The following is a 22,918-nucleotide window of genomic DNA, read 5'->3' as shown; positions in this document are numbered from 1 at the left end:
GTAATTTTTGCCTGAACTGCAGCATCACTGACAAAATGTTTCTTTGCTAGAAACTATTTCAATTTGGTGGAGACGCAGCAGGGCGAAGTTTTGTCAATAATGACGTGTTTAACGCAGAGATGTTTTTGTTTAGGTCAATGGGTGAACATTGGAATGATATCAGCATACAATACAGATCTTGTTTTATTTGCAAAATAATTCTGACAGGCAGCATTCAATTGATTGGTCTAATTAAAAAGCACTAATTGACCAATGAGGCTGTACTACACTATTCCCATTGTTCACATCTGGAAAAACTACCTGTGCATTACTCTATCCGACAATATAAACTTTTTTTTCTGATATCCATGCCTCGTTTAAAATCAATTGTAACTGTGGGCAAACGTCGTGTTACTGTAACAGCTGCCGCAAAAATTTGAGGGAATGTCTAATAAAAGTCTTCGGTTGTTCTTGTCAAGCTGTCCATTAGCCAACTTTTAGCGTAACGTTAGCAGGGCTTACTGAAGTACTTCTAGACATCCATGGCTACAAAATGTCTTGATCAAGACAGCTACTAGGCTTTTGAATTAGCCGTTCAAGACATCTTTTAGACATCAAATAGCTGCTTGCGTGTTTCGTGGGTTCGTCGAGTACCAGCCCGGCGACCGCATTTGGTATGGACCCCGATACGCCGACGAGGACTGAGTGACAAACTATTGCGACGCTATTTCGGACCCTACAAGGTCATCCGACGTATTGGCGCACTGGACTATGAGGTCGTGCCAGACGGCATTTCGCATTCACAGCGGCGCCGCGCACAATCTGAAGTGGTCCACGTGGTGCGCTTAAACCCTTTTACGGACGCTGACGAACTTCCTTATTTTGTTGTTTTCTCTGCTACGAGTGCTTTTCTTTATTACTTTCGTTTGTTTGCAGCATCGGGTCGATGCTTTTTAAGAGGGGGTATTGACACGTGTGCTTACATTTATCGGGCGACCACGTTTCGCCGCCTAACAAATCTTGTCGCACAGCGCGGGACGCGCCTGCATGTGTCCGAAGTTTCTGGAAAGTTATCGATGTTTCTATCCGCTGTCTGTTGTCGCCGAACCTTGTGTTATCTGATTTCATCGCGTGACGCGAATGGTGTAGAACTTTGTGGAAGGCACGCGTGTCCCAACGATTAGTCTGGAACGTTCGATGACTACTGTATAAAAGCCGACGCGCTGGACCCGCTGATCAGATTTTCGACGATCGCCGACCGTGTTCGCCGCTATCGTTGTGCTATAAGTGTAGCCTGTTTTTGTGGGCACAGGTTCGCCCAATAAAAGTTAGTTTTGTCTTTCACAGTATTGCTACTGTGTTCAACGTCACCACCACGTGACAATATTGTTAGTTGCTACGACTGTAGTCCACAATGTAAGAAGGTTGAATCATGGTGCTTACAAAAAGAAAGATAAAGAAAAACACTGACTGCGGAGCTCTCGTCAACATGGAGCATGTAACAGAGGCAGACACTTGATGTGTGGCAGAAATCCTGAGTGTAGTGATAAATTGTCCTTCTGCATTCTCTTTGTTCTTATTGCGAAAGCAATACTGCTCGCACTTTCGGCCCATCCGTGGTCGTGGCGCCTCCTTACACAGCTGCGCGTCACGTGACCGTGTGAAGTCACTCCAGACCGAGACTGGGCCCCAGCTCGCGGCATCGATGGTGGAGGCGAAGCCTTGCGCACCGCTGCTGCGGCGCTACCGAGAAAGGGCGCTCGCTGGTGTGACGTCACGCTAGGAGGATAAATGGGGCTACAGCTCGGCTCCTCGCAGTGATCGGCGCGCTGCCTTGCGCTATGTCGGATGATGTATAGCCATAAGTTTAACAAAAGGCAACCATGTCCACACCATCAGCCGAACGAAGGCGCAGCCAAGGGTATTGCTTTCGCAATCTTCCAGGCTTAACCAAGCTAAACCTTCAGCCAATTTTTTTATAGAAACAAATTGACTAGCATTTTAACTATTCCAAACATTTATTTGCCATAAATTTGCCATAATTTATGCGAAGCATTTATATGTATCAATCAGAAGAACCTGCCCTAATGACTCAATAAGTGTACAAAATCTTTAAAATCATTTAAGCATACGAAGGTTTGGAGAATATATTTGTATTTATGAAGTGCCTATTCGAAATAAAAATATTCGCACACACATTAAACAAAGTGATAATTCTTAAATGTATTATCTTAACATGTTCTGTGCACAATTTTGCTGGTGAGGAAATTCCTTATGAGAGTTTGGCTCAACTGCAATTCAAAAAGAATCTTAACGGTCAAAAAACAGGATTGGTGAAATTTCTTGCCTTCTGTGCACAAATGTATTATACAGTGCAGATGTATGCCCAATTCAAAATGTAAATTTTATACAAGTATTTCTACAAATATATGTCACAATAGCAGTTGTAGAAATGCGGATACATTTGTTGAACTAAAACGAAGTAATTAATGAGGCATGGTGGACTTGACATTTGACTCCAAACTCAAATTACTCATTTTATGTTAGGTCTAACCAAGTGCCTTATCTGCTAATAACAAACTTCAGAGTGCCATCAATCAACTTCCCTTGCAGCCCCAGAGTGAATAAAATGCTAACATTATTATATTGCATGCCGACATTCAAGTACTAAAATACCAAGAACAGACAACAAATACTCATTAAACGAAGGCATTTATTTGGTGCTCTGATGAAACAGACAATGGGCAGCTAATTTATTGAACATTCAATTGTTTTAAGAACACCAATCCATAAAAAGGAAAAAAAAATGTGCGAACACAGTAAGATCAAGAGTCCAGGACGAACCATGTATACCCAAACCTAGAGGCAACAAATACATGAATGGGTCCAACAGGACACTTTCATATGCACCAATAGACAATTCCGAAAAAGAAAAAAAACACAGAACTTAGAAAGCAGATCATTCAGACATCTGTAGTGTAATAATAAGTATTACAATGAAAATACATCTTTCGGAGAGGCATGCAAACAGCAATTCTTAAATTAAAAACAAATATTGTATACTTATTGAATAATGAGAAGTCACGATAGAACAAAGCAAATTGCTGATTTCACGGTCTTCACTATATTGAGGTTTAACTGTACAATTATTTCTCAGCTATAACGGCATTCTGTAGCTGAGTTTTCATAATTTTATTTGTTCTACCGTAATATTCCAAGCAAGTGCTGCCCCCCCCCCCCCCCCTCTGTGGTGAAATATGATCCAAGAAAGTTTGCAAGGGGCCCTTGCTCGATCGCGGACTGAAATTCAAGGGCTCTCGGCTCCAAACCTGGCAGCCAGCAAGCTAGGCCTATACCGTCTCCCAGCAATCGCAGGCTCGCCTGGCTTGCTCGATGGCTTCTGTTGGCATTGATATAAACAAATGTATTGCAATTTAAGGGTGACATAATTGTGTACACGTTGCACTAACCGACAGAGGCATTTGGTTATGAGCTGCATGCAGTCGTGTCTCAAGCACCACCGGTGTCTGATTCAACGGCCTCGTGAACTAGGCCTGCCGGCTCCTAGTCATTGGCAGCCGTCAATGGAGCCGACACTGCGGACGTGGCCTTGCAGAAACACGTCTATGTTGTTAGCATTGTCATTTTTATATTGGCATCTTTTTTATGACGAGAGAGGTGTGCAAATATATTTGTTTTCAATTTATTTGAGAAGTCATTCTGAGTGTCCATGCAGTGGCGTCGGTTCTGGGTGGAGCTATGCACCGCTCGCTCTTTTGTACCATGTCTCCCGAATCATCGTATGTGGCAAGTCGGAGACACATCGTATGACATCGCACACAAAATCTCGCCATGTACCTCGCACGTTTGACCAAAACGGCAACTCACAAAGGCTATGGCTATGCAGGCTATAGGAACTATTGCTTTGGCAGAAGTGCAACTAAACAATAAATTTCTTTCTCACCAAACCATGTCGTATAATTCAATATGCAATATCGTAACAGATATGCCACAAGAACTGTAGCCAGGCAGTCCGGTGAAAATGCACGAAGCAGTGAAGAAAGGGAGGGGAGCTTGTTCGGTAGTTGGCGCCATTTCAAATGGCAGTTGCTTGGAATTTTACGGTATGTTGTATGACATACTGCAAAAACATCTAGAACAAATATGGCGACCAGAAAAAAAGTGCTGCAGCACCCCTGAGAACATGGAGATGCTTGTTTTACCTGATGCAGTAGAACACTATGCAGCAGAACACCATGCAGCATGCTACACTATGTAGATTTTCAATTCGGACTACTTCAACATGGTTGTTGACCTACCCTAGAGTATTGTGGCGCTGTGCTCTCTCATGTCTGATGAATTGATGAGACTGCATAAAGAACGTGGAGCAGATGGTGCAGCTGTATGGCTGGTCACCGGTATGAATGCACTGGTGTATCTTCAAGGAACTCTTGAACAAGAAACTCAAGAGCATGAGGAGCACTGGAATGGCTTTTCGCATGTGGGTGCACAGGTGTTTCGTAAGGGTGCCATTTTCTGAGAAGCTCAGAGAGCACGAAGGGCACTTATATGGCTTTTTGCCTGTGTCGGTGCGCAGGTGGGATTTCAGGCTGGCCTTCTGTGAGCAGCTCTGAAGGCATGAAGGACATTTAAATGGCTTCTCACCTGTATGGGTGCATATGTGGGCTTTAAACCAAATGTTTTGTGAGAAGCTTTCAGAGCATGAAGGGCACTGCTACAGCTTATCGCCTGTGTGAGTACGCAGGTGGCTTTTCAGGTAATCCTTTCGTGAGAAGCTCTGAGAGCATGAAGTGCACTCAAATGGCTTCTCGCCAGTGTGGGTGCGCAGGTGCTGTTTCAGATGGGTCTTTCGTGAAAAGCTTTGAGAGCATGAATGGCACTCAAAGGGCTTCTCGCCTGTGTGGGTGCGCAGGTGCTCTTTCAGGTAATCCTTTCGTGTGAAACTCTGAGAGCATGAAGGGCACTCAAATGGCTTGTCGCCTGTGTGGGTGAGCAGGTGCGCTTTCAGGCGAGCCTTTTCTGAGAAGCTCTGAAAGCATGAAGAGCACTGAAATGGCTTCTCCCCTGTGTGGGTGCACAGATGTTTCGTAAGGTTCCATCTTACTGAGAAACTTCGAGAGCATGAAGGGCACTGATATGGCTTCTCACCTGTGTGGGTGCGCAAGTGTTTCATAAGGGCAGCCTTTTGTGCGAAGCTCCGAAGGCACGAAGGGCACTGAAACGGCTTCTCACCTGTGTGGGTGCGCAGGTGCAGTTCAAGAAGTGTCTTTCGTGCGAAGCGCCGAGAGCATGAAGGGCACTGAAATGGTTTCTCGCCTGTATGGGTGCTCAGGTGTTTCATAAGGTTGCCCTTTCGTGAGCAGCTGTGAGAGCACAAAGGGCACTGAAATGGTTTCTCGCCTGTGTGGGTGAGCAGGTGAGTTTTCAGGTTGGACTTTTGAGAAAAGCTCTGAGGGCATAAAGGGCAATGAAATGGCTTCTCGCCTGTATGGGTGCGCAGGTGCTCTTTCAGGCGAGCCTTTCCCGAGAAGTTCCGAAAACATGAAGCGCATTGAAATGGTGTCTTGCCTGTGTGGGTGGACAGGTGTTTCATAAGGTTGCATTTTTCTGAGAAGGTCCGAGAGCACAAAGGGCACTGAAATGGCTTCTTGCCTGTGTGGGTGAGAAGGTGGGTTTGCAGGTTGGGCTTTTGCAAAAAGCTCTCAGGGCATAAAGGGCAGTGAAATGGCCTTTTGCCAGTATGGACGCTGGCATGTGTTTCTGGAGAAGACAGATTATCAGTCTCATAGTCACATTGGTTGAGGCATCCTTGCTCCGAGTTGTCACTTTTGGCAGTGGGAGAAATAGAAGGCCTTGATGCTGCAGAGAGAAAACAAAATGAAGTAAAAGTTATTGTGAGTAAAAGTTGTTATCCTGTATCTATATATTAAATTTTATCCTTCCCAGATCGAACAAGAACCTCACATCAGCACATTGCTAGCACAAACGTCTCAACACACTGGTCATCTACTTAAAGACTCACACCAACGTGCCTGTATGACTACTTCCAAATATTTTTTTCTTACAAACAGTACTACAAACAGCGATACAAACAGTACCACCGACCATATGCAGCTGACGAGTGCTGACAGCAATTGGCGCAGCAAGCGGTGCCTGCTATCGAGGCTGAACCGGAAATGGGAGCTATGAATTTGCACGTGAGATGTGTGCAACGCTGGTTTGAGAATGCAGGAAAATAAAATGACAGCGATGCTGTTTGTGTTTTCGGTAGATTTTTACTTGTGATTCCAAGAACAGTTCAAAAAATCAAACAAGAAGAGCTTGAAACATACAAAATTTTATTAGTTGTTATACAATGACTCTATGGAGCAGATGGAGGTACCATGGCAGAGTCCAAATATTCAGGCAGGCCCAGAAAATCGAGTGTTGAAAAACGAACATATTCAAATTCCACTTAGTGCCCGTAAACTCTGTAAACCACTTTGCAAATCTTATGCTGTAACAGCATGCGCCTGAATAACCAAGGAGTAGTTGGGCTTTGGTCAGGTGTTGCAAGATACATTTGGCACATTCTTCTTGTGTTTGCCATGTATACTGTGAAAAAAAATTAGGTGTGACTCTGCTACTGCAAACACCAGAGAGCAGCAAAGCTGGGGGAAGCCACCAAAAATGTGCCAAACTGAACATTCAGTCTAACTTTTGCTGGGCTTCCCCCAGCTCCGCTGGTCTCTGCTGTTTACGATAGCAGAGTCAGGCATAAATTTTTTTTTCCCACTGCGAGAAAGAAGACCGCCAAAATGAGCGCGGGGTTTTTTATCAGACAGCAATGACGCCACACAATCTGTGTGCCCGCAGCGCCGCTCCTTCTCCCTGTTAGGCTCCACCGACCCTCGCCATGTCGCTATGCTGCACAATGTGATTCTTATACAGTAAACCCTCGTTAACTCAAAGTTGTGAAATCCAGGAAAAATTTTGATATAAGCGGAGTTTTGAGTTAAGCAAAATGCTGAAAATTTCAGTGACCGGGTCACTGAAAGAGCCAGTAACAACTAGCACTGCTAAAAAATGCTCCACAGCACGAGGGAAGCTTTTGCAATAAGCGCAGAATTCCGAGAAAAAACTGAATTTTATTATTTTGGAAAGAAGAACTGGGTGATGCTTTCATGCTTTGTGTTGGCATTCGGCGCGAGAAAACCGTCGTCGAGCTGCTGAACGCACTGCATGAGCCGTTGTTCGTTGCCGCTGCATTCAACTTTGTTGCGGAGCAAGTTTCTTGTTTCTGCAGTTGTCGGCACTTCTCTAGGTTGTTCTTCGTCAGCATGATCACCGTCGTTCACTGCCATTTCAACAATGTCGGCGTCGGACAACATTCCGGTAACGGGCACGTCCGACTTGTAGAGCACACACTCTTCAAGAGTGACTTCACCGTCTTTGGCACCGCTGGCGCAGTTGGTAGCTTTGCGAACTTCGCCGTAAAGTTAATCGCAATCACTGAACTCGTCAGTGTCTGGCTCGAGCGATTTCTCGGTGCGTGAAAATCCTGCGTGCGCGAAACAATTAGCAATCGTCAATGGACGTACTTGTCGCAAGGCTTTGGCGATCAGGTGGACTGCACCCAGCAAATCTATTTCATACTTCTTACCACTGTCGTAAGAACACAAAATTTGGCGCAGGAGGCTATTCCTGTAGAACTTGCAAGCAACCTCAATGACTCCTTGGTCCATCGGCTGTAGCACAGATGCCATATTAGCAGGCAGGAACTCCAGCGTGACTGCCTCCAAGTTGTTGATTTTTCCGTGGCCGGGGCAGCTGTTCACAACGAACAACGCTTTCCGGCTGCCCTTTGACATGTTGTGGTCAAGAGCACGTACATGCTTTCAAAGAGCGCTGCAGTGATCCAGGCTGTTTTATTGGCGTGGTAAGTCACATCTTTCAGGAGCCGTGCATTTCGAAAGCACCTTGGATTGAGTGACTTACCGATAACAAGCAGCGGCAGCCCACTGGAGCGACTACCCGATAAAACCCATGAGCCCCCGCGCGCAAGCAGCGCACACTACGTGACTGCTTGCAAGGTTACTTGACGCGGTTGGCGGAAAACGGCTGCATCTGCGGGAATTTTGTATTCACCCTTAGATCGTGACCACGTTCGGCACTTAGTAGAAACCAAGTGCTCGCTCAGAGCCTGTATCACTTTTCGGTAATGGCCTTTGCCTTCAGCCATCCCGGTAAAAATGTCGAGATATACATATTCGAAAAATGCTTCAAGATAAACGGGAGCAAATACATAACACCTATGGGTGGGAAAGGCGCAGTGTGGAAAACTTTCGACTTAACCGATATTCCGAGATATGCAAGTTCGAGTTAACGAGGGTTTACTGTACTCTACTTTCACTCTCTCCGTGCTCTCTTTCCCCCAGCTTGGTGAAGCTGTGGACGTCAAGCGAAACCCTGCGAGGTTCTAAGAGCTCCACTCAGTGGCGTAGCTAGGTCGTCTGGCACCCGGGGCCCATAGGTCTTCTGTATATAAAAGAAGACAGGGTTATTATAGTCTTTCTACTAGGTTGCTGCCACGTAAAAAGGTCAGCAAAGCCTTGACCGACTTTCGGTGCGATGACAGTTCATGTTGGCCTTCCACGACTCTCTGTTCTGAAAGTGGCCTGTCGTCAAGGGGTGCCAACCCAGCCGCTAGCAACAGCTGGTGTACTCTGTATTGAGGACAGTGGCAAAGTACATGTTCCATAGTCTCGTCGCCACCGCAGTGACTGCAAGTCGTGCTCTTGTCCATACTGACTTGGAAGGTAAAAGATCTTGTGAAAGTGACACCAAGCCACAGTAGGCAAAGCACTGTTGTCTAGGGTCGAGAGAGTCCGGATGGGGGTCGAGGTCTGGTTGTAGCTCATGCCGCAGAAAATGAAAATGTCTCTGTCTTAATGAGTCTCGATGACTTAGAAGATCACTCCCACCATGATAACTTAGTATTTTGTGGTATTTCGAACAATCCGTCAGAATCGTGGACGCAGTCTGAAAAATCGGTGAGTGACCTTTTATTCCTTGATGTTAAGTTTGTGGCCCTTGAGAATATGGTATGTAGAACCCACTCACTTGCATGTAAAATGCTAACAAGACTCACCCAATTATAATTTTTCTTGTTCTAAACTAAAGGACACAATTCTGACACTGAGATGTAGCCTGAAAAGCCTGAATCTGTGGGAGAAGATTTACGCCGAGCAACACGGCAACCATACTCGCTACAGCTAAACAAGCTATCTCTGAACAAGAAATGCTACGTTTACTGTTCTGTCTCTGACAATGTATGCGAACTCGACATACTACGTGAAGGACGCTTTACAGTTTGGTCACATCAAACTATCAAAAGAAATAGTTCGACATTACTAGCTTCATGGGCAATGGAATGACAGCATATCAGTATTTTTCACTAGCGTGCAAAGCCCGCTAAGTAGACGTGCTGCACTGGATGGATAGATGGAAAAGCTTTATTGAGAGTCCTGAAAAGTATTGAGAGTCATGATTATCGTGCAGCAAGCCACTCCAATGTCCACATGAATTTATTCATGCGTTGCTGACATCGTATGGCTTACCCAAACGTGGCTGTCTGCTGAGATAAAAGACTAGCGAAATTTTTGATAGTGAAAAACAGTATTCGGGTCATCGCTGCGATTATGGTGTGCAATCAGGTGGAGGTAAGCGCCTCGATTGCAGTTACTGAAATGTTCATTTTGAACTCTGTTTCCATAGAAACACCGCTTGAACTAGTGTGTGTTTGCATTGTGCTCGACAACAGAGACATATTTTGCACATGCTATCAGCCTTCAACTGCTTCCACATCATTTTGTGAGGACCTTCACGACGCATTAAACAAATTGTCAGATACCCTAACTAGACTCTTTTTCTTCTTGGTGACTCCAACTTTCCCAATATCATTTAGCACAATGAAACGGCAACGTCCCAGTCTTGTCAGAGTACCCAGTTTAGAAACACTTGTTTGGACTACCACTTCACCTAGCCTACTTTGGACTTCCACTTCACCTACGCACATCTGCTTCATCAAACATACTAGACCTGATTCTCACTGCGAACCCTGATGTAGTTTTCCCAATTGTTTGCTTAAACGGCTTAAGCGATCATGTTGTGCTCACTTTTCATGTCGAGACACGGACTCCTGTTACGAAAACTGAAAAGGTCATTTGTAATTATAGCAAAGCTGACATAGCTTCGATTACTGCTGAAATGAAAATTTTCGCAGCTCCTTACATCGCTAATTGTAATCAGCACTGTGTTGCTGAAAATTTGTGTATTTCCAAACATAAAATGTTGTCATCATTAATCAAACGTTTTGTGCCACAAAGGATCGTCATTTGCAAACCATGGTCACCTTGGTTCAGCCCCTTTTTGAAGGGACTTCGTAACAAAAGAAAGCAGCTGTTTTGTCACGCAAAAGCTTCACGCAGTAACGTCACTTGGTCCGCTTAATACCGTGCTGAAAGCGACTGCAACGGAGCCACCGCTAGTGCGAAACAGCCACTTTGATACTGTTACACTTCCGTCTCTCTTGCAAACTAATCCTGGTAAATTCTGGACCATAGTTACCACTAACCCCAGTAAAATAATCCAGCTAACATACCCCAATGATGAAACTGTTGCTTCCGAAGAGTGCTGTGATGTATTCATGATGTTTAATGATGCATTTTTTCCCTATGTTACTGTGATGCCACATAGATTACCACGTATATTACCGCTTGTACCCAATTCGGGTTTTTTGCCTATGGATTCAATTACTACTGACCAGGTTGACGTTAGCTGCCTTATTAACAATCAAAACAGATCTTCCTCTGCCGGCACAGCCTGCCTCAATTCAGAAATCTTGAAATGAGTATTTTTTGTGCTGTTATGTTGTCGCATATTTTCACAGTCATTGGAGCACTCTGTTCTTCCACATGACTAGTGCATGGGAAAGGCGATTCTAGTTCACAAAATAGATAACACACATTTACCCAGCGATTACAAGCCTACCTCACCAACACGCATTTCATGTAAATTCTCGAGTATGTAATATATTCATTCCATCGGGTCGCCCGGCAGAACAACAAGCCTCAGAGATTGGAACCATGGATCAGAGCAACAGCTTCCAAGCGCCCAGTGCGTTCGCGCGTGAAGCCACATCAACATCATTTCGCCGCCATGCCAGAGAGCGTTGTGGCATCGCGCAAACAAGGACTTGCGTCATGCTGAAGCTTGGATAAAAAAGACGCTGGCTGCTCAGCATAGAAGAAAACTTAGATATCATTCATGCTATCGAAAGTGACACGAAGAAGTCGGCGCTGACACGTCACAAGGAGCTACTGTTGACTACGTTGTGTGGCATTTGGAATGCGAAGCAGCAGTTCCTTGGCAGCGCTGCTGCGACTGCGAAGAGATGTCGGCTACCCGTTGTTGCCGAAGTGTCGCCTAGCGACAGTGATGAGGATGACACGGAAAGCGACAGCACGGGCAATTTAGACCCGACAGTGGCAGAAGCTGCGCATTACGTCAGCCTCATGAATGCAATTGTCACGACAAGAACAGCACCCCGCAATGAAAAAGGCGCCCTGCGACATCTGCAGTGCTACCGTGCCCGTACATAGAGAATATGCAACGCCAATGAGGAATCTGTCATGAGAGTGTTTGCCAAGAAGATGGGGCTGGCTGAAAAGCTGGCTTGGAGCTTCAGTAAGTTTGAGGCCGCGGTTGTCGCTGTTAGGCCGCCGCGGCAACAAACGAAAATAACACTTCTGTCGCGCTAAGTGAATAACTAGTACATGTTTCTTTCGCCTTTCATCGCACTCTCTCTGAGTTCCGTTTTTGACAGGTAAGTGGGCGATCTCAAGCTATTTCGGTTAAGCAGTACTACCGTTTAGTATGTACTTGTTCTGAGCTCCGGCCACTACAGTTTAACGAGGTTTCACTGTATATTCACATTTGGCTGAGTTTCCACAATCCAACTCCTTTTTTAACACCTGTCAACACAGTTTCCGCAAGTTCTTTTCATGTGAAACACAGGTCTTATCAAGTACTAATGATCTTTTTCCAATTTCTTATCTAGGTACCAGCATCGACTGCATATTTCTTGATTTAGCTGAAGCCTTTGGCTCTGTGACCCATTATTTACTTGTGCTTAAGTTGACGGAATTTAACCTGGATGTAAAAGTGCTCAAGTGGATAAAAAATCTTCCTAACAAGACACAGTTTGTAAACGCTAATACAGTTGAACCTCACAATAACGAAATCGACAGGAAATGCGAAAAAATTCGCTTTTGTGAGAATTTCATTGCTACGAATTGAGACAGCACATATAGGTAATGTGTCACAGAACGAAACTTTGCTGTCAATATTCCGTTAGCCTACTTTGGCAAGCTTCACTCGAGGATATAGAATCGCAATGCCGACAGTACAAAGTGCACCGTATGCGTCGGTCCGCAGCAGGAGCAATGCCGTGGAGCAGTATTCTCGGTCAACTACTTTCGGGGATACGATCACTTCTGCGACATTTTGCGTAACTTGGCACCGGACGCAGAGCAACAGCACTCTACATGAGCACCAGCATTTATCCAGTGCACGCTGTCACCCGTAGCACCGACACGCCCGGTGCCGAGCGTAAAAGTGTTTGTATCTTGTATACATGAAGGCAATCGATCGAGATTACGGCTGCTCATCCGGTGCTGAATCCGCACATGATGGCTGCTGGGTGGCAACGAAACCGGTGTTCTTGAAGCAAGAAATCTATAATCCAGATTGATCACTTAATCATAGCCGAATGCGTGGAACTCCATGCCGCGACCACTACATCAAGTGCCATAAACAATTCCATGTCGGTGGGAGGTGGATTTTATTGTTTTTGCTGCATTTTTCTCACTGAGGTGCAAATTAAGCACTGCGCCAGGTGCGCAAAAACCGTTGTCACATGCCGATAGCAACATGCGTGCCATTTCGAACACTTGGTGGCCATAACGTGTTGCTGGCGCACGCGATCGTTCTAGGCACTTGGTTGTTTTTGTAAGAAAAAATGGTGGCAGTCATGTAAGTGTAATGTGGTGGTATTCTACGGAATTTTAGTGCAAAGCAATCGCAGTTGAGCATATTTTGGAGCCTGCTAGCCTGGTGTGAGTGGGTTATATGGGGGGCTACGTTCCAGCGAATTTAATTGATGCGAAATTGTAGTACAGTGACATTGCGTTGTCATGAGATATTAAATCCATTGAATCCTATGGGCATTCACTGCGGTTATGAAAACATTTTCTTGTTGCAAGATTTCATTGCAGGGTTTCGCTATTGCGAGTTTCGACTATACAGTCAAACCCACTTATAACAATATTCAAGTGCCACGAAAATTCCATTGTTATAACCGATAATTGTTATAACCGGGTTGCATGAAAAAATCAAAATGGGAGGATAGGAGAACTGATGTGAGAAAACTGCAATGGCGGGGAGTCCAATGCCCCCACCACCTTCCTCTATCCGGCTGCTGATTGCGTTCACTTTAATTGCTTCCCGGACAAGCGGTGGCTGTCCTTGTTAAAGAATGGCACTGCTATAACAACTGCAAAGAGGTGTCACAGGTTGCAAGCGATATGCGAGCACCGCCAAGGCATCACTTTGGTGGCCCCAAAAGGGGCCTTTTAAAAATTGTGAGATGGCGGCCGTGGCAGCCTGTCAGCTTGAGAAATCCAGAAGAAACGCTGAGGAGTGATCACCACAAGTGTCTCAACATGCACCGCCTCACTGGCTTGCACGAGAAAAGCCTATGTCCGTGAGCCATGCATGCTTTACGCGAAGCTTGCCGACATCCTTCTCCAAGGCATACAAGCGCTCCACATGGTACAGCAGAAGGTTCCTCACGAAGCCCCAGAGGGACTGAATCATGCCGAGCCTCCTGTGAGGACAACGTTGAGGCAGCCTGCCCTACCACGTCATCGCTGCCGCCGTCGCTATCCGATGCAAGCATGTTCGCGATGATTGTCTCATCGGTTAGAAGCACTTAGTTTCCAAATCTATAGTGGTGCGCTTTTTTTTCACCGGCAACGTCATGCATTGCCGATGATCAGCGGGTGGATCAGTCATCTTCCTTTTCGGCGGCCTGTCAAGCGAAGTTGAGAAACTGCATGGCCAGGAACAACTTCAACGCAACCAACAAAAACAAATGCGAGCGATTAAGCTGTTGAAGAACTGCCAAACTGCACTGAATGAGGAGCCAGCGAGGAACATGTGAGCATTCTGCTTATGGTGCAGTTGGCATGGTTCATTTGTATTTCGGAGCGTGGGGCGGCGTAGAGCTGTGCGTACAGCCCATTCCTGTTCGGGGGGGGGGGGGGGGGGGGGGAAATGGTGACGGGAGGGAGCCGCATGGAGATGACTGGAAAATGAGCATGCAGCACCTGCTGGAGCAGCGGGCCATCGTGCAGGGGTTTGAACTTCTCGTTTTCTTTTTTTTTCTTTTCAAGGATTTCTTATTTCACTACCTTTCGGCTTGGACACCCAACAGCCAGACTTCATCGTTATAAGCGATAATTCGGCATCAGGGCTTTGTAGTAAGTGGGTTATTTCGCGATGCAAGACATACAAAAGTCGACGATGCAGCAGCCTCTCATTATTATAACCGATATATTGTTAAAACCAGTATTGTTATAAGTGGGTTCAACTGTAACTGCCATTCACAATTTTCTAATGTACCAGCAGGTGTTCCTCAAGGCTCAGTCCTGGGCCCACTTCTCTTTTTAATCAACATTAATGATCTTCTGAACTGAATTTTTCTTCATCCGTAAAGTGATTCATGGATGACTGTGTTCTCTACCATGAAATTGCTAATCCTTCCGATTCCCAAGAACTGCAGGATGGCCTTAACCAGGTAAGTGAATTGTGTACTAATTGGTGCATGCCAATTAATTCAAATGAATGAAAGGCCATGTGAACATCTCATAACGTTGCTATGCACACATACTTTATTAATGCTGCTCCTGTGACATCGATCACCTTGTACAAATATCTCTGCTTTCACATATTGACTATGTTACTAATAGCGCTAACCTCATGCTTGGGCCGCAATTTTAGTTTGGCCCCTTCCTCCCTGAAGTTAACTCTTTATAAAACTTTAGTTTGCTCCAAATTGGAGTAAGCTTAAGCCATTTGGGGTCCAAATCAGTCTTGATTAGTTTCTGCTCTACAAAGTATTCAAAGCTGAGGTGCTAGCTTCATCTTGTCTAATTATTGTCGCTATGCATGTATCACATCAATGAAATGAATCGTCATGCTGTGAATGTTCCCATCTCTATGCCTTTTTCACAAAGCTTTTCATTCGAACCTCCTTTTAAAAGAAACCCTTAAATTCCGTCCCACACTGACCGCAGCCTTACAGTCAGGATGCCAATGTGCCACATAAACCCTTACAATGACTCATTCATCCCTAGGACACGCACGCAATGGAATCGCCTTTCCACATCAGTCGCACTCCCCACCGACTCTACCAACTTCAAGATAACTGTTAGAATGCCTTTTGTTAATATCTTCATTGTTTTTTACTGCATTATTTCTTGTTTTGTTGTTGACCATTCCTTTCTGCAACGCCTCCAGGTCTTGACAACATGTGAAATAAATAAATAAATAAATAAATCCCGACATTTCCATGCAGTTATCGCCTCCCTCAATGAATGAGCATATCGATAAAACCAAGTGCAGTGAACTGCATAAAAAAATTTTGCTTGAACTTTATCTGCCTCATACCCAAGGGTCAAATGATATTCTGCATTGATCTACATTCCCGTTCTTACACGAATACACTTATGAACACATAGCTAAGAGAGTCACTAGTTGTAAGGTTGTCATAAAGCAATGTAAGAGCTACAACAACACCAGATCAACACGGCTCTGCATTAAGCTCTGCATTCTAAGGTGCTTCAATGAGCTCAGCAGAGCATTATTTTTGCACTTTGCCCCAATCTGCACGCAGAAAAGAATAAAAAACCTGCTAATTTGTCCTTGCCAGAAGAATGTCATACACACTTCAGCAGGTCGTAGCAAGCTAGGCAGACTTGGCCATTTACCACAAACTCACACAACCAAGCAAATGTAAGGGAAGAGCCAGGCACTGCCCACCTGAGGTGGAGCTTAACTGTTCCACAGCCTCCGTCGTCTGCACACTCCTGGACTCACTCCCTGGTTTGAACGAGCCGCCAACAGACTTGTCAGCCAGAGGCAAGCTGCACTGTGTGCCAACCTCGACCTGACCAACGACCTTGAAAGGGTCGCGGCATGCCGTTTTGGCAGTGATGCTTTCTGTTTGGCTCATGGCAGTGATCGCAGTGCTGTTACACCATCTAGAAAAAGAGGTAACAAATACATCAATAAAAAACATGCAGACTGATTACAATGCACAGCCGTAGAATACAGGACAACCCTTTCAATTCAGTATATTCCTAAAGGGCTACGAGGGACAATCCACAATGAATACTCGAAAGCAAGGCAATCGCTTTTCTGTGGAAGGCCTTCGACATTGGAACATATCTCACACTTTTTCATCTCATACGTCTTACAAGCTATTGCTGTAGCCTAACTGAGGAAAAGTAATGGCAAAATCTTAAAGTCATTGCCATTAGCCTACTTCATGTTCGCTGTAGGATCCCCAATCGCCCCATGTCTTGTGCCAGCTGATACCATCCTGTGCTTGCTAATTTTCTATTTCATCACACTACCTAGTTGTCTGCTGTTCACAATTGCACATCACTTCCATTGGTGCCCATTCTGTAACCCTGATAGACGTCAGCTGCTCCACACATACATTGCTTGCCAAATTTCACCTTTAAAGCAATAACATTCTTCAAGAACTCTACCCAGTTAGCGTTAGGTCTGTATGCACATAGGTATGTCAGTACCTAATCTCTTTTCCGCTAACTACGGTCACTGTGTAGTAGATGGTCAAATGGGTAGAGCATCTGCCTGTTTTGCTGAGGGAACTGTGTTCATTACCAACCGTCAGCCCAACCTGGACCTCTGAGAATGTAACATTGTTTATGTGCTGCTCTTCAACAAACGTTTATGATGCCAAGTTACGTCACTAAGTATGTGCCACTCTTCAGTGACTCTGTGCAGCCTCTCCCACTAATTTTACAGGCCAATCTAGGTTGGCTGGCCAGTTTCCTCTTGACTAATTCGGTCTTTTTCTTTTCAAACTTAAAGAATCCTAGATGTCTCTAGTCTTTGATCGCTGCTATTTACACTACCTAACACTTCTACATACCGCACTATGTTAGGGTCGGCACAGAGTATTAAATCTATTTTCTTTCCTGTTTCTCCATTAGGGCTTCTACAGGTCCACTTCCTGTTATTCCACTTCCGGAAGAAGGTATTCATAATCTGAAGGTGATTATTTACCGTGAACTCTACCAAAATCTATTGTCTACTATTCTATAGTTGATTCCATAGTTACCAGTCGCTCGTCCTCCAGGCCAATTACCCTCCACTTTTGCATTAAAGTCGCCCATGACTACAGGACACCGAGTTTGCACCTTTCTCGATGCTAATTCAGCATCCCCATAAAACTGTTCTATTTTTCCATAATCACCACTGGAGGTTGGAGAGTAGGCTTGTACTACCTGCAATTGATACCTGCTATTAAGTTTTATTAAGATGACTACTACCCTTTTATTAATACTGTCGCATTGTAGTGATTGTGAACAACCAAAGTGGCCTAACCCATTGGGAAAACCTGTGACCAGTAAATGAAGTAACACTCAACACAATGTTAGAGGCGAGCACAATCATCGACTGTCGAAACATCATCTGCGGGTAAAGTGCATCGGCTTTCAACATGACTCGTCAAAGGTTTGAGTCATCGCTGGTGCCTTCATGCCTTCCAGAAAGTAGTACACAGTTTGTGTCACACATACAATGTGATTACACAAGGTTCAGTAGCAAACAACACAAGCAGCAATAACATTCGAGAAACTTCTGATACGTAAAAGGTGTTTAAGCTATGTGACAATGCTGTAAGAGAGACTGGTCCATGAAAAACGTTAACCCAAATTAAGCTATTTATACACATGCCAACACTATAGAATTCATCAATGTTGCCCGTTATGTACTTAATGAATTAGAAGCCAATTAGAAGCGGTACCTTATAATTCCTCTTATCTGGAAGACCTCTGTAGCAGAGGACAGGGTCGTTAGCTCTATATAAGCTTCCTGTTTTTCATACCTCATTACGCCCAATGGTATCTCATGCAATGCCCGATAATACTTCAAGAAGCTCCACTAAGCTAGCCTCACTTGAGAGGGTTCACATGTTAAATGTTGCCAGGTTCAATTTTCAGTGGCAGCCTGTGCACATCCAGAGTTCCTTAGCACCTTCTGCCACTTTGCAGGTCTGACCACTGCATTGGTCAGGTGCTCCGCAGCCACACTGGCTACACTGTGCCATCTGCCAACTAGAGTCACTGTGCATGTGCCATGGGTATGTGCACTTTTCATATTATTCATCATGTAATAAATATACAACTGTGTGCCACTTCTAAGATTGCTAATCACATTAATGTCCCCAATCATCTCTAAAGAATGGAAGCACCACCATTTTTCTTCCACATAGTCCTTTGAGGGTCTACTTTTTTCGCCAAATGCGACTCTCAGGGTTGAGATTTCTTTATTGTAGATTTAAAATCTTTGGACGGACCTATTTCGCAAAATATTGCCACAACTTTCTTTTTAGAATGCTAAAGTGACAAAAAATATTTTCCATGGGTAAACATGCATTGTTCATTCATGAATACAGATGGGCTTGCAAAAATATTTACAAGACTAAAAAAGTGGGTACACTAAAATAGATATGTGCCAATTCCATCAGAAAAGATGGGTGCGGGTTTTCCAATAACACATTGGACCTGTCTGACCTGTTCAGCATTTAGCTTGTGGGAGAGTTTCACGTCCTTCTCCCTTTCTCATTTCTGTAGTTCAGGGACAGGAATGCTCCCATCGTCACCCAATTCCATGACACCGAACGTCACATTGCACATGTTGGCTGGAGGGCAGTCTCTCTCCTCACATCTTTCGAGCAAGTTGGCGTGGATTATTTTCCTTCCGCCGGCTGTGTCAATAATATAGTTAGCCTCTCCTCTCTTCTCCCCAACTTCAAAAGGACCCCTTCCACTGCAGGAGCAGCTTGTTGGTGCCAGTAGGAAGCAAGATCAATACCCTGTTTCCAGGGTGAAACTGCCGCTCTTTTGCCTTGCGGTTGTAAAGCTTCATGTAAGGTGCCCCTGCCTTATCCAACTCCTCATGTGCCATACAGCAAGGTTCCTCCAGTCGGTTCCAAAGATCGAAAACATGCTTACAGGTGGTCTTTGCTTCATCACTGAAGTTGCCATTCATCCACGGTTCCTTCAGGATCGCCAAAGGCCCCCTTACATGTTGGCTGTATAAGAGTTCAAAAGGCGACAAGGCTATACTGACCTGGGGAACTTCCCTGTATGTGGATAGGACAGGCACCAGATAGTGGTCCCAATCTCTCGTTTTTTTTGGCGCACATGCGCTTCAACACCAACTTCAAAGTTCCGTTGGACCTTTCCACCATACCAGTGGCCATGCGATGGTATGAGGAGGTGTGGAGCTGGCACACGGAAAGAAGCAGAGGCACTTCTTTCATCAGGCCTGATGTGAAAGTTGTGCCCCAACCACTCAGCACCTCATTGGGGACGCCATATCAGGAGAACATCTCAACCAGGGCCTCGGCCACTCATTCTATCTCTATGCTGGATAGAGCCACGACGTCTGGATAGCAGGTTGCATAATCCATAAGGGTCAGAATGTACCGGTTCCAATGTTTTGAGGGTGGTTGTATAGGACCCACTATGTCGACAGCCACCCATTTGAATGGGGTTTCAATTACGGGCATCCTTCCAAGTGGAACGCGTGGCACTCTGCCCTTTGGCACCAAGCGCTGGCAAATGTCGCAAGAGGTGACAAACCTTTTCACATTGGCCGTGATGCCCACCCAATAGAATTCCTCAGACATCCGATCCTTAATCGTCTGAATGCCTAGGCAGGCAGCCATTATACCATCATGTGCCAATTTTAACAGAGCGTCTCGGTGGCACCTCGGCACGACAAGCTGACACACTGACCATCCGTTCTTCTCCGTGTAGCACCGATAAAGTAACCCCTTTTCCAATTTGAATTCAACACTTCCCTTTTGATTTGAGCATGTCTGCTTCCGGTTGATCCTAGCGAAACATTGCTTAAGCGTCTCATCACTTCACTGCTCGCTTGCGTACCCATCCTCACCTGGTAACTCTACCACAGCCTTGGGAGCCAGGAGTTTGGGAAGCTCACCTACGTGCACAGCGTTCACCACCAGCGTTTCCACGAAAACATTACGGTTACACAAACAGCAGTTTCCGGGAATGATATTGCGCTCCACTCAAAGGCAGTCTTGCTTAAGCTTTTCTTTTCGTGTGCACAAACATGCCGTTACAACATGAACAAAGAAAGCAACGGTCGTGGGTACAATGAGCTGATTCGTGCACTTATGCACATTTGCCTTTGAACGTACTCATAAGCGACAGCAGCAGAGTAGTGAACTTGTTCATCGGCTCGCTCACCACGTACACAGAGCATGACGCAACTCCACAGCTCACACACAGAGCTACTAACGAGCTTTACGTGAAGGGAATGTACAGTCACTATCTGAAAGCAACAAATGGAAAGTGCTGACACTTCAGCTGAAGTGATCATCACCATTAAACGGTGAGTAAGGGAAAGAAATGCAGCCACGTGCGTGACCACTGCTGAGCACAATCGCACAACGATCCCGTGACAACCGCATAGAAACGCATGGCCTATAGTCGCAAAGAAAGGTCGAGAAAGAAAGACCCGTGAGACACCATTCGCAGCACATTCGCATAGTCTAGTTCAGTGCATATGCAAGTGTTGGCGCGTGAGAGGTGGCACATCGCGATTAAGCCCACGGCTGTTGCACATTACCAACAGTGGCACTCTACTGTTTCAACTAGGGGCAGCGCATAGGAACTGCAGAAGTTTACGAATAGACGATCCTGCGATCTCTGCGAGGATGCATCAACCGCTTCGTGCTAGCTGAAATTTCGAGACCACGTTATACCGCACGAAATCGCAATACGCGGTTGTTCCTGCAATAGCAAAAGAACAGGTAACCGTGCAAAACTCCGAGAAGTACTTACTGTCACCTTAGTTCCAGACATGTTACGTTAGCACCGGCAGCTGGGCAACGGGGACCGTGCGGCCTGATCAAATGGTATAGACCCGGGGAGGCCCGGCGACGACGACGGTCTGCGGTTTCCTTCGAAAGCAGTATATTCTATGAAACCACTGCGACACAACCAAAACCATGCTCCTACTGCCGCCGTCTGATTATTGTTATGATGATGATGATGATGCCTGTGAACACATCCGTAGCCGGATGACTTCAAGGAGGCTATGACAAATCCCTTTGAATCGGGCATAGAGTTTCTCACCATATTACCTAGAGGGAAATCTGGCGCTGCTGCGCTGTGGCACGGCCGCTGGATGAAAACGAGCGGCCGTGGCTGTGGTATGCTCGGAGTATGGATAAACAAAGGGCAGATGTACACGGAAAAGCACGAACAGCCTCTCATAGCAAAAGGGCGAAGAGATGCCGGGATAATGAAACATAGGGCATTGTAGGGGTATAACAGGTATGAAGTACTGAGAGGTGCCGGGGCTTACTTTCGGGAATGCGGTCCTGTGATTAAGGACAGAAGTTCAGTCGGGACTATAGAAGTAAATCAGAGAATTTATTTATTTATTTATTTATGTATTTATTTATTTATTTATTGAAAATACCTTACAGGCCCCTTGACAGGGCATTGGGTAAGGGGGGTAATTAGCACTGGGTGCCAACAGGAAAAACACAAACGAGACAGTACAGGGGGATATGGGCTGGGCATCGTTCGAAGCACGGGAAGCTCAGAGTAAAATCCTATGCGAAAAACACCTGAGGAAATTGGACGATAACAGGTAGGCAGATAAGGCCTATTTAAATACCTATTGGGGGCGAGGAGTTACGTTAGTCGCCATCTATCGGACGCGTCTCCCTTGCGTAGTCTGAGGGATCACGCGGCGCGCTCCTGATAGGTTTCGCTTACGGCGCTCAATAAAAACACCACGCGGCAGCCCTCCTGGACATTTATGTAGATACTCTCAAAACGAGGGAAGTTTTTGACTGTCGATATAATAATCTTGGACAAACTGAAAACACAGAATCATTTACAGACGCTATCTCTTTACTGAATACGTACAGTGAACGCCACTGCGCGCGGTCGCCGCGATGGAGTCTCCCGAACTGGCTTCTTGTGAGAAAGGTAGGCAAACGCTGAGAGTAAACTATGTGAAATATTTATTTATTTATTTATTGGAAATACCTTACAGGCCCCTTGACAGGGCATTGAGTAAGTGGGGTAATAAATGTACAAAGTAACTCGACAGTGTACAAACATACGGCTCAAATTTGCCATTTACCACAAAGAAATAGAGAGGAATCGATGATAAAGTGGTATGACGGCAATATAAGCTAGGTTGGGCAGGAAAGAGGATAACACGAATATGTTCTTATAGTGGGCTGTCTGTATAACCAAATGGGGCACAACAGAATGAAGCCTCAATGCAGCGATCGCACGGGTTCGCAGCGACCGGCTGCGCGTCTGCATGCATGTCCGCGCACAATGTTTTGCTTTCACTGTGAGCGCGTTTTCGCACCGTGCCGTGAGCTTCAGGCCGCAGCATATGAGAATTTGGCACTACACTAGCAACCATTGTTGCGTGGACGCTGTCAGAACTGTTCGAAAATAATTTCGTTATAGAGACTTCGACGCCCACGGTAATTGTG

The 22,918-nt window shown here is 45.4% G+C and overlaps 1 protein-coding gene across 2 annotated transcripts; it reads right to left on the bottom strand.

The window, feature by feature from the left end:
* Positions 1-2,672: 2,672 nt before the first annotated feature.
* Positions 2,673-21,443, bottom strand: LOC129386806 (uncharacterized). Of its 2 annotated transcripts, none has more exons than XM_055075044.2 (3): positions 21,240-21,443; positions 16,144-16,364; positions 2,673-5,859 (listed from the first exon to the last, which is right to left on the bottom strand). In XM_055075044.2, the coding sequence occupies exons 2-3, from the start codon at positions 16,334-16,336 to the stop codon at positions 4,715-4,717; spliced, it is 1,338 nt and encodes a 445-aa protein (XP_054931019.2). In that variant the 5' UTR covers positions 16,337-16,364; positions 21,240-21,443; the 3' UTR covers positions 2,673-4,714. The 2 variants fall into 2 exon arrangements, with proteins under 2 accessions (XP_054931019.2, XP_054931018.2); XM_055075043.2 differs by having other exon boundaries at positions 21,234-21,442.
* Positions 21,444-22,918: the final 1,475 nt, after the last annotated feature.

This window comes from Dermacentor andersoni, chromosome 8, assembly GCF_023375885.2.
Source record: "Dermacentor andersoni chromosome 8, qqDerAnde1_hic_scaffold, whole genome shotgun sequence".
Lineage (NCBI taxonomy): Eukaryota > Metazoa > Arthropoda > Arachnida > Ixodida > Ixodidae > Dermacentor > Dermacentor andersoni.
This window is presented reverse-complemented; position numbering and strand designations above follow the sequence as displayed.

Excerpts from the sequence above, each read along its gene's own strand:
- LOC129386806 (XM_055075044.2), bottom strand. The coding sequence starts at position 16,336 with ATGAGCCAAACAGAAAGCATCACTGCCAAAACGGCATGCCGCGACCCT. Across the intron at positions 5,860-16,143 it reads ACAGTTAAGCTCCACCTCAG|CATCAAGGCCTTCTATTTCT; the intron begins GTGGGCAGTGCC and ends TTCTCTCTGCAG.